The sequence below is a fragment of the Pithys albifrons genome, chromosome 6, assembly GCF_047495875.1.
Source record: "Pithys albifrons albifrons isolate INPA30051 chromosome 6, PitAlb_v1, whole genome shotgun sequence".
NCBI lineage: Eukaryota > Metazoa > Chordata > Aves > Passeriformes > Thamnophilidae > Pithys > Pithys albifrons.
Window position 1 is genome coordinate 37,537,964 of NC_092463.1, and position 11,966 is coordinate 37,549,929.

Genomic DNA, 11,966 nt, shown 5'->3' on the forward strand with positions numbered 1-11,966 from the left:
TACTCTGTTATAGCTGTCACTGAACATAGAATATCCTCCCACTCCAAACTGCTCTTCTCTCATAAATCAAGTCAGAAAGAACTGTCTTCTTAAAATGCTTTTTAGCACAGAGCAAAATTAAGCATTCTATTCATCTTTACAATAAAAAACCACAATAGAGCAGCTAAGAGATGTAAAAAATGCCCTGAATCCATGCTCCAAGGGAGAAAGTTGATCCACCACCTCCATTCCTTCCATCTTTTACCTTTCCAATGACACTGACAAAGTTTCCCAACTCAGAAACAGAAAAGTATGAAAGAACTCTTCACAAGGGCCAGACTGAAATCATCCAAGTGCACAGAACCAGGGAGATGGTAATTTTGTTCACTGACAACACAATTTAAAGCCAAGTAAGTAACTTGGCTTGGGAAGGTCTAGTCAATCCACTCACAGCACCAAGCCTGATAAGAGTTCAACAAGTGTTTGGACAAATGCTCTCAGGCACACAGTGTGATTCCTGGGGTATCCTGCACAGGGTCAGGCGTTGGCCTCAACTATCCTGATGGGCCCCTTCCAACTCAGCATATTCTATGACTCTAGGAATCTGTTCCACACAGAAATTGGTGACTCATTTCTAGAGTGCAATCCAGAAGCCTCAGTTCCACATCTTGGATTTCTGGAACAAACACAGAAAACCAAAAATCAGCCTTTTATTCCCAATGTCCAGGAAAAGCCAGTCAAAAGGCCCATAGAGGATGCATACAGGCAATGAAAAAAGTTCAATGAAAAAAGCCACTATTCTACCCAAGGCTAAAGTGCCTCCATCTGCTGGAGGTCCAGAGAGGGTGCCAATAACCATTTCTGAATAGCAAAGTCAGCTCCTTCTCAGACATGGTAGATGCGAGAGGGTGACAGCTCCTGTACAAAGCCTGCTGACAAAACATTCACTCAGCCACTGACACGCGAATTCAGACTAACATATCACATCTTCCCCTATCAGAGTGCCCCCATCAATCAACTCCCCTGCGTGGGGCAAAATCTCCATTCCCACTCACATTATGCCACTGCTTGTTAGGTCAGAGTGTGGTTCTGTAGCCTCTTGGCTGAAGACAATTACCTCACCTTGCAATGAGGATGATAACACGGCACAAATGTAAATTGCTTTTCAGCAGTGAGCTTGCAAGAACAAAGGGAGAAAGCTGTAAACAGTTTTGTTGGGTGTCCAATGGCACCAAAAAACCTTCCCTCCCTGAATGGCAATTCCCTTTCAAGTCTGCCTGTCTTTAGTCCTACTTATCCCATAGTTGTCTAGGAGTTTGCAGATGCAAGGGTAGACTCATGTATTAGATGCAGGAAATTCCATGACTAGAAGATCTAATGGGTGGGGGCAAAGAATATGACTTTTTGTAAGCTCAAGGTACCTTGTTGCTGACCATTTTAGTTTCAGTATAAGCAGCTTGTTTTTTCTAAGCATAAATAAAAGGTTCAGTGAAGCCATAAATCATCACTTCCCCTTAAGGGTGGGATGTCACAGAAAGAACAATAAAAGCACTTCAGGCTCCTGAAAGAGATTAAGAGCAAGATTTTACTTAATATTTTAAGAGGCTACACAGAGCCATTGCCTTCTTAGGAAGAGTATGATTTTAAACATTTTAATCTAATTAAAGAAAGCTTCCCCTAACTTCAATGTCTAGGCTGTAATCCCAAAACAGACCTCCATAAGCACTGCTGGTACAGGCCCAATCACTGCATTGCAACCTCCACTGGCAAATCCGACCCTCAAATTTGTTTTTGACAAACAGGACACCCACAGATGACTCAGCCTTCCAAAGCTCTCAATGTAGCCTGCACCTGTGCTACATATTATTCAAACCAAAATGGTAAAACCTGCAGGAAAACCATACTGCCTCAGAATATGAAAGTAAAACTACAGCCTTACACATACCATGTAGCCTGAGAGCAGGTGCAGTCTTTTTTATTAATGCTCATGACCTGAAGTGTAGAAGCAAATCATCTTACACAGATTTGAATTATTCTCAAAACCCCTTTTCAGTAGATTTCTGCATAGACTTTTAACAAAAGAATACAGAAACCTGGATCTTTTTGCTTCACAAGAAATTATCTTTCTGCATTTGACACCAAAGTGTTGCTGCAGAGTAGAGCCCTCCCTGCTCTTTAGCTGAGTAACATGAGAACCAGTTCAAATACTGAGTTTTCTTATTTGCTTTTTGTCATGCAGTTCTTGAACTATGCTACTTTGGTAGCATATGGACTTAGCATTTACAATTTGAGATCAAAATTCAAGTATAGTTTAAATACCAATATATCTCATGAAGGAAGCACTAAAAGCTTCTAAATCTAAGAATCTTCCTACCTTGGCACTTTTTTTGTGTGTGTGCATGAGAATGTTTGTTTGAAGTCCATGCTAATACTTTTTATTTAAAAGATGAATAAAGTTGGCTAACTTTTTTATTTGCAATATAAATAAACAGTTACCAGTTTTAAAAGAATGTGGGTTCTTTTAAAAACAAGAAGTTTTGCCCTTTCATGAAAATACCATTCTTCCATAAACATCAACAGTAACTTGACAGTACTAAAACAATAGAATATTGCTGATCAGGATTGGAACAGATCATTGATTTATCACCACTGGGAAAAACGAAACAAAACACTTCTGTTTAAAAAAAGGAAAAGGCATTTCAGCATCACTTTAGTCAGCACAGAAGAAGCAGCATCTGGACAACATGGGTGTTTTAACATCAACTCCAAGTATCAAACACAGTCCCTTTAACTAAATATCCATGTGCACGTGGTCCAGCAATTGCTGGCACTGACAGGTATTTGGGCACTGCCTTTGGTCTAGTACCTGCCTAACGATAACGTCTGACAGAAATCCAGAACTCACTCAAAGGCAGAAGTGCAACCAGGAGGCCAGGGAAGGGTCTCTAACCTTGCTCCACCACCTCTGTGTTACAGATGCCTTGCTTCTTTATGGCAAATCTATCAAAGTGTCATCTGTCTCCTCTGCTTAGTGATTTAGCAAACACAGATGTCATTCTTAAACAAACAAACATAAACATGCATTGTGGCATACATGTGTGCATAGACAGGCCAGCTCCTCTGAAAATGCAGGACGGATTACCTGAATAAGGAAACTGAACTTTCCAGTGTGCAATTTATATCAACAGTAATTATTATTATAATTATTAATAAAGAGTTCTTCCAGTTGTAGAGAAAAAACTTTATAAATCAAGGCCTCAAATCTGCATTTTATTGTTTTTGCTAACAAAGTTCTCTAAGGTAAGGTAACTATTTATATTGCAAATAAAAAAAAAATCAGCTAACTTTATTCATCTTTTAAATAAAAAGTATCAGCACTGACTTCAACAAAGCTTCTTGCAAGGCAGTCTTCCTCACTGTTAACAAGTGCAAAACTTAAGTATAGTATGAGCTACACTAAATTTCCCAGGTTTTTGATACCTCATTTCTTCAAATGTTTATTCTTTACATCTCAAATTCAGAATTAAAACAAATTGTAAAGAGTTTCAGATCCTTCTTTTCATATTCTTAGACAATAAAAAGACATTTTTATTACAGATCAAATTTTTCTACAGAAAAAGTCACAGTACATTTTCTATAGAAAGAGAACTGCAACAGCAAAATAAGTCAGGTGCATTACCTGAAGTATTCCACTTTTGCCAAAATAAGAAGAGGACTAAAATGAGGAGGAGTCTATGTAGTTCTCATACTTCAACAGGAAAGAAGAAATGTCTTAAATATATTTTGCACTCTTCAATGTATTTAGAAAATCATGGCAACAAATACCACTTCAATACTCAAATTAAGTCAGAAAAAAGTGAAGCCATAATCAAAAGCAACATTTTGCACAATTACTTTCTTGTGATCTCACCCTTCACATACAAAAGACCTTCCAATTATTCAAGGAGGACAGCTTAAATATCTTATAAATGTTATAATTGTTCCTAATATTTAGCATGTCTCATATAGGATAACATGTAGAGCTCGTCAAAAATAATTCTAAGAAAATCATTCAACTCAGAGTTGTCCAAGTCTTGAAATCAAACTAAACCATATGGGCAGTCAGATTTCCCTGCCAGTTTCACACAGATGAGCATTTGGGATCCTAAACTGTCATCACTGGAATCTCCTAAAGCAATCAGAAGGCCTCACAGCTGTGTCTCTCTCCCTCCTCTCCTGAGGAATTTGGCAGTCCTGGGATTTTGTTCTCAAATAGGAAAATACTTTGCTAAATTCTCCTCTGCCCTAGTGTAGTAATTTCTCACAAACACTGCAAACTCTCTTTTCAGGAATTGCATGAAAGAATAACCAATACATTACATAGAAAGAAATAAAGTCTGACGTTAAAACAGTTTAATGACGAGTGACCCAGTTAAAATCCCAAGAGTATTGGTAATGCATGGCGCTTTGTTTTGCTTTCCTTTTCAATGTGTCTAAAGGTGACTGCTCAGGAGGAAGAATCTGAACAGATAAGGATATCATAGAACTGCAAGAGTAGTTGACTTACATTACTATAAAGCTCTGAACAATAATGCAATTCATGACAAATTGCCAGGAGATACTTGCAGGAGTTCCAAAGGAGATGCTTCAGGAATCCTCAGTGTACACAGGCACAGCAGATAAGGCCACACCTCAGCACACATGATGAAGTCAAGTCTGAAATCACGCAACATCCTCAAGCAACCTGGGATGCACTTTTACCTATGAACCACACCGTAACAAGGTGATTTTGAGATTATTCAGACTTCTGGAACTAGTATGGACTTTGGACTCCCCTGCGATGCACACTGCAGGCAAGGGCAAGTGTTTCGGCAGCCCCAGTGCCCACAACAGGCGGCCTCAGAGCAGATCCCAGTCACCCATGCTGAAGGGAAGCACACCATCTGGCAGCTGGAAATCAAACCCACAACACTGCACCATTACCAGGCTGCAAAACAAAACCACTATTTCAAAAAGTCCTTTCAGTTAAAAGTCCTTGACTAAAAAATAAAATTAAAAACAAACAAACAAACAAAACCAAAACCAAACCAAAAAAATCCAAACAAACCAAAACAAGAATAAATTTTGCAATCACAATTCACGCATGTTTTGGTCTAGAAATGCCAAAAGCAACATTATCAAAGGCAAGAAATTTAGATAAATCCCAAAACTTAGCATAATATTTGAGCTTGAAATAATACCACAAACAGCCAAAAAAACTTGAAAAAAATTTTTAAAAAAAGAACAAAACTTCATAAACAGTACTCCAGTATCACAAGAAAAAGAAACATTTGTTCTCAGGGGAACTGAGGTACAAAATGAGGTATTAAAGGGTGTATTAACAGAATAGTGTGTGTTTATGTATAAATATACGTTTAATTCTTCCTAAAATAAATTACAAGATGATAGGCCAAGATATATTATTGCACTGTAACCATTCCTATTAGCAACTATGGATGGGGAAAGCCAAGCAACTGAGAATCAATTTTAATGTGAAAAGATAATATACAGCAAAGCAAAAATTACGCATGAATATTGACTTGATTCCACTTCCTGTCTCTTTACATCCCAACACTGAACATGTAATGAATCAGTAACATTTAGTAAAAAAAAAAGTATCAGAACTGTTACTCAGTTTACTACTCAGTCACGAATTAGCACTTAACAGAATATGCTGAGTTGGAAGAGACCCATCAGGACCATCAAAGTCCAACCTCTGGTCCTGCACAGGATACCTCAAGAATGACACCATGTGCCTGAGAGCATTGTCCAAAGGCTTCTTGAACTCTGTCAGGCTTGGTGCTGTGACGACTTCCCTGGGGAGCCTGTTCCAGTGCCCAACCACCCTGTGGGTGAAAACTTTCTTGGTTCAGCCTAAACCTCCCCTGACTCCAGTTCATGCAGTTTCTTGAGTCCTGTCACTGGTCACGAGAGTGAAGGATCAGTACTTGCCCCTCTGCTTGCCCTCGTGAGTTCTAATCATTACCAATACTTAAGTCAAACTATATAGAACTTAAAAAATTAATTTGCATTAATTAAGAGTAAAAAAAAAAAGCATTATTCCATGCTTTGCTGTAGGCTGTTCAAGATGCTTTTAGAATCAAACAAACAAAAAATTAACACACACTGAACACTTTGCCACTGCCTCCAAATCTAGCTTTCCCCAGTTTTCAACTTCAGCTGTCAATACAACAAGGGGCATTCATGTGAATTTACTTGTACATAATGAGAACAATACTTTTTGGGATATGTACATTTCAAAGAATATATGTGCATCTTCCATATTACATACATAGTAATGAATTATATTAATTGAAGCTTTTTTATCTGTGGCTGTCAGTTGCACCAAATACGATTAAAAGCATCAACACAGCCAGAAAAGCAAAGAATTAATTACCAAGATTATCTCCGCATCCCCATTTGAACAGTTGCTTCTAAATACCTGGATACTGACTGCATTCAAAACACATATATTCGTATTTTTTCCCAGTGTGCAGAGTAGAGATTTTACTCATAACATTCAGTGTATTTTTCAGTCACTGGAGTTGATCAGCAGAGTACTGAGAAGGGCTACAGTTGGAGACCATTCAGAAACAGAAGTTATGCCAAGCGTTGTGAAGTGCATATTGAGCACCCTCGTGCTGCAAACACGTGCCATTTGTGCACTGGGAGCTGCTGGGGCTGCCAAGGAGCTTCCATGCAGAATGCACACTGCTGGAATGCAGCTACAAAAATTTAAATTATTACTTGACCAACTGCCTCCTTCAAGGACCTACATAATGCATGACAAGGATTTCTTGGTTTGAATGCTCAAATTACACTAAAGGGAATGTGTGACTCAAAGCACAAACAACTCCCATCTGACAGACAGCTCTCTGCCACACTTCCAATTATTAGGGAAGGTCCTCAGGATGATATTTCCTTGAATTAGCAGTACATCCCCCCGTTTACAAATTGCTCAGTGATAAGTCTTCCCTTTGGCTGTGACTCATAAGCCTTGGCTTTCCCGTGCCAGAACTTGCAGCTTTTTGGACATGTGTTGCAAAACCTCACCACCAGAGCACTCCTGCCTCCCTCATCTCCCCCTTTCACACAATGAAAGCTCAGAAAAGTGGTTTATTTCTCACTTTATGTCACTTAGAACTTAACTAACTGCACTGGAGACAACATGCAAATTTACTACACTTCATTTTAGCACAAACTGTAATTTACTGCAACCAATACTAAGATTTCATGTACTGCTTCAGACTAAAAAAAAAGAAAAAATCTAGTTAGTTGGTTCGTCGTTGTTGTTGACATTTTTTAGAAAAGGTGAAACAACAAAATTGAGCCCTTACCAACTTTCTCATTCAATGATTTCATTAGTAGATTAAAAAAGTGGCTGAGAAACGTTTACTTAAGCTCAAGAGGAAACTAGCTAAGTTTGAGTAGAAACTCCCCAAGAACTGCTAGGCATATAGAAAACACATCCAGCTCTGGAAACGGGGAGACAGGCTAGGCAGACTCCCATTCTGATTTATGGCAGTCACTCTTGTCTCCTTACAGGCCTGGACACACCTCCTCACTCACACACTGCCCTACCACCATCACCAAGTGCCCATTTCCAAAGAAAAGCTGAAGATCCTCCATCAGAGGCAACTTAAGGGATGCAACTTAAGGAAGCAGCTTGACAGAGCAGTGTCATGGAAGGCATGACAGGCTTGAAAATATCTCTTGCAGTTCTCTGGCCACCACTGACAGGTGACAGCAAGAGTGAAAATGCAAAAACATAACTAACATCTGGAATGTTAAGCAGGCTCTCAAAAGGCTCACACTGTAGTACAGCTCTCACCATTTCATATTCCCATAACTCTCGTGCACCTGGATGGGTTAAAGGCTAGCATGAATACATCTGTTTTGCTAACATGCCCACAAATATATATATAATCTATGACTAATTCCACTGAGTACCTCAGGACAACTCAAGGACATGCATGTTAGCTACTCCTTTGTATACAAGTCTGAAGAATCCTTGCCTAAAACTTTCTCTCCTACCACATAGGTTGTGAAAAGCAAAAGACTTAGGATAAGGAATGACTGCATTATATCACTACCACAAATGATTCAAGGAATCTTTAAGCACTATTCCTGTTTTACCCTGAGGTAATTTTGACTTTAGAACACACAGTATGAAATAGATTGACAAGTCAGTCAAGACATGAAGTACAATTCCAAGAAAAATCTACAAGCAGAACATCACAGTAATTCACAGATTAACATATATTCATTTTGTATTTACAGAAAATGCTCCAATAAGCTTAGAGAAGGATCACTATGAAAGTCTATCACGTGACAGGCCTTGTGCTGTGGTTCATTAGCCACTTCCTAAAAAAGAACGACCAAGAAAACACCACCACCACCAATACAGCTATACATTCTTCATTAACAAAGCTACATACATGTTACATGAAGCATCTTGTTGACAATCTGATGAAACTACCAATAATAAGATGATCTGTGCACTCAGCTAAAATATGTTCTAGTTGAACACCAAGCAATCTTAAAGCAGCTGTCCATTTTTATAGTACTTTCCATCACAGTACTCAAAATACTTTACAAGCCTTTGTGGAATTTATTAAGACATCAGCAGTGATGGCTAAAGATAACATTTCTAGAAAATTGTCTCTAATGTTAGAAAGGCAAATATCTGAGTACCAGATCTGAAATCTTTCAGGTCTGATATTTCATGAATTTCAACTACTTCCAAACCTAAGCTGAAAAAAAACAACAGGCAACCAGCACCTCTGAAAAACAAACAGGGGCCTTAAGTTGTATCCACAAGAGCTTTGGCATAATTATATTGATCCTTCAAGGTCTCAAAGACATGCTAATACAGTGACAGTGGCACACATTGCCAATGCCTCATACTATCCCTCAGGGAACACTGCCTACAAGATCACTGAATAAGATCCAAATCTAGTTAAAGCTGAAGCAGCATGCTCTGGTGTAGCAATCCTTTCTAAGCTCTAATTTTTTGTGGCCTAACACAGAAACTCTCCTCAATGCTCTTCTCTCCATTTCCAAGCAAGCAGCTGAACTGCAGTCGCTTATTTTAACATAGGTCTTTTTCCGACATGAGCACACGAGAAATTAGACCAGAGCCAAAATTACACTAAACCTACAAGAGTGTTAGCAAGCCTGCTTGATCTTCACCTGCTGCATAATCACTTTAGAAACATGAACCCACAGATTCGATGAGCTTTCAATTTCTGTCTGCTGTGATTTCAGAGACTACTGGCAGCATTTCTGCTGAGTATTTCAGGTCTATGACTTCTATGATCAGTCTCGCTCCACTTCTCCCCACCTCTTCTTCTAACTCTCCGATGAAGTCAAAAAGGAACGTCGCAATTCAGTAAAAATACATTCTCTTTTTAGCATTTGCAATGCAAAACTAGGGTTTGTTCGGTACAGAAATCTTTCACAATAGCCTGTGTATATATATTCGTTCCAACAATGCTGTCCTATGCAATCACTCTGTAATTACACACAGTCATAAAGCTGCTGCTGTTGCTGCTTGGAACTGCAGTCTCGCCCTCTAAACAACCTAATATCAGTGTCCGCATTAGGGCAATTCTTTTCTCTCTTCCCCTCCCTTAACTGCTTGCTCCAGTACAGATGGCCTTTACTCTTCCCTCAAAACACGTAGTCGGAATTAAATTATTATTAAAAAAATAAGCTGTTTTAAAGAGGATGCAAAGTAATTCTCTGTTGAGCAAAGAGAATATACTGCAAGCAGCAACCGCACAAGACTTTACAACCAAAAATAAATCCTGCTTACGCCTGTTAAAAAAAACCCGTAAGTATTATATAAGACTCTCACATACGCGCGTAGGTGTATTGTCAGCTTTTACTGCTAAACTCCAACGAATCCGTCCTTTGCAGCTGCTGCCAGAAAAGAGCTGTACACTCGAGAGCACGGGATTTTCAGAAATTATCTAACAAATCGCTCCCCATCCGCTCCACTGCGTAAAGCTCAGCAGAGCGAGCCAACCCCGGCCACGCTGCGCGCCCAGCGGCGCCCGAGGCAGTCCCGCAGCGCCGGGACCGCCGCACTGGCCGGGGCGCCCCGGCTGAAGCTTTCCCCGACCCCGACCCAGCCGCCGCACACTCCGGGGCGCCCCGGCTGCGCCACGCAGCGAACACAGCGAGCCTTCCCCCGACCCCGACCCAGCCGCCGCACTCTCCGGGGCGCCCCGGCTGCGCCACGCAGCGAGCACAGGGAGCCTTCCCCCGACCCCGACCCAGCCGCCGCGCGCCCCGGCTGCGCCACGCAGCGAGCACAGGGAGCCTTCCCCCGACCCAGCCGAGCCTCAGAACATCACCCGCAGGCAGCTCACCCGGATGCGGACACATCCTGATCGCGCCAGGCAGCCGCGAAGAGACGCCTGCGGAGCGCTCATAACCACTCTGTGCAAGGCAGGGGGCGATGGCTCAGCAGCCGAGCCCGGCCCCCCGCAGCAGGCGGGCCGGCAGAGCAGCTGCCCCGGCCCCGGCCCCGCGGGGCTGCGCCGCCCGTGCGCGGGGCCAGCCATCGGCACCTCCGCAGGTACTCCTGCTCCTCATCCTGCACCCAGCACCCCCAAAGAAAGGCCCCAGGAAAGTCACCCTCCTCTCCAAAATGGCAGGAAAACGGAAGCAAATCGTGCGAATAAAAAAAAAATATTGAAGGCGCGGAAAACAGGAGAGGGGAGAAAGAGAAGGTGGTGGCTCACCTGCGCAGCGAGGCACGGCGGGCGCAGCGGGGGACGCGGAGCGGCTGTTTGCAAAGGGGGGCGGGGGGCAGGGGGAGGGGAGAAAAAAACCCAAACTTTGTTTCTTTCTCTCCAGGACTCAGGAAAGCGTCACTTCCTAGTGCGGTCAACGGGGAGGCTCCCGGGCCCGGGCTCCTCAACTCCTCCTCCTCCCGCCTTCCTCCTCCTCCTCCTCTCCCCGCGGCGCGGCTCCCCGCGGCCTCGGCGCCTCTGCCCGGCACCGTCTGCGCCCCCTGCCCTTGTCCACAGAGCTCAGCTTGACCTTCTGCGCTCGGCTGTGGCTGTTGGCAGGGAAGGAGTGAGGGGAAATCCCCAGCGAGTGAGGGAGGGCGGGCGCAGAGTTTGCAGCACTGATTTGGAAGCCAAGTCCTGCAAAATACTGCCGTGTCCAGCACCTGGAGAACGCGCCGCTTTGATGCCGCGAGTTCAGTGCTGGCCTCCCCAGCTTGATCAAGCTTCATGACCTTTCTCTCTAAAGAAAAACAAACAAACAGCTTTTGCTTTTAAGGAGCCACTTTTACCAGAGGAAAATGTGTTTTTCTGTTCCCCCGTTTGGTCCTTTTTTTCGCAGCTTTTTCAGATAAAAAAGTGGAAAAACAGGGAAGGGAGAAGGAATTTTTGCCTAATGCAATCCTCAGGCCATCTCTATACTGTTGGCTATTTTACCAAACAGCTGAAATGTACTTCTGCAAGAACACGTACTGCTGAGGTTTCTAAAAACGTTCAGCTCCTCTGCTGGAATATGGTTTCCTCTGTTGCCTTGGGCCGGGAATAAAAAACACAGTGTGCTGGCAAAAGCAGGCGTGCTACTCTACCCTACTGAGGCAGGACATAAAGAAGCTGCTTTGTCACTGCTTCCTTTGTAGACTGCTCTGTTGCTTGAGTTTGTTCACAAGCAATGAATCTTTTAGATTATAAAATAACCTTTAGACAGCATTCACAGATTACACTCACATTCAGTAAAACATGCCATGCAACATGAAAATGCCAAACATTGTTCTCTAACCTGCACTTTGCCACTTGTTTACCTTCATCCAGGTTCAGATCATTCAGTAGCACAGCTGCTTTATTTTTTTTTTTTAGACCGGCAGGGCAGTTTCTCTTCCAGAATGTATTGCTCTGTAAAGTGAAATACAGAAGTAATTTTTGCACTGCTCACTGTAGTTTGCATTTCTTTCA

At 42.2% G+C, this 11,966-nt stretch overlaps 2 protein-coding genes across 5 annotated transcripts in view; one reads left to right on the forward strand and one right to left on the reverse strand.

The window, feature by feature from the left end:
* MIDEAS (mitotic deacetylase associated SANT domain protein) overlaps positions 1 to 10,865 on the reverse strand; it is a 52,926-nt gene extending 42,061 nt beyond the window's left edge. For 2 of the 4 annotated variants that reach the window (XM_071558295.1, XM_071558293.1), the window contains exon 1: positions 10,749 to 10,865. The gene's annotated coding sequence lies outside the window, so the exon portion shown is untranslated. Of the gene's footprint in view, positions 1 to 10,373; positions 10,639 to 10,748 lie in introns of those variants that run through there. The other 2 variants (XM_071558296.1, XM_071558294.1) reach the window with 1 other exon arrangement.
* LOC139673160 (protein diaphanous homolog 1-like) lies at positions 10,359 to 11,582 on the forward strand. The gene is made up of 2 exons (XM_071558298.1): positions 10,359 to 10,582; positions 10,864 to 11,582. Exons 1-2 carry the CDS (start codon positions 10,378 to 10,380, stop codon positions 11,046 to 11,048), a joined length of 390 nt encoding a protein of 129 aa, XP_071414399.1. The 5' UTR covers positions 10,359 to 10,377; the 3' UTR covers positions 11,049 to 11,582.
* Positions 11,583 to 11,966: the final 384 nt, after the last annotated feature.

Bases quoted from the DNA above. Each gene is read 5' to 3' on its own strand.
- LOC139673160 (XM_071558298.1), top strand. From the start codon at position 10,378: ATGCGGACACATCCTGATCGCGCCAGGCAGCCGCGAAGAGACGCCTGC. The intron at 10,583-10,863 runs GTACTCCTGCTC...CTTTCTCTCCAG, and splicing joins AGCCATCGGCACCTCCGCAG to GACTCAGGAAAGCGTCACTT.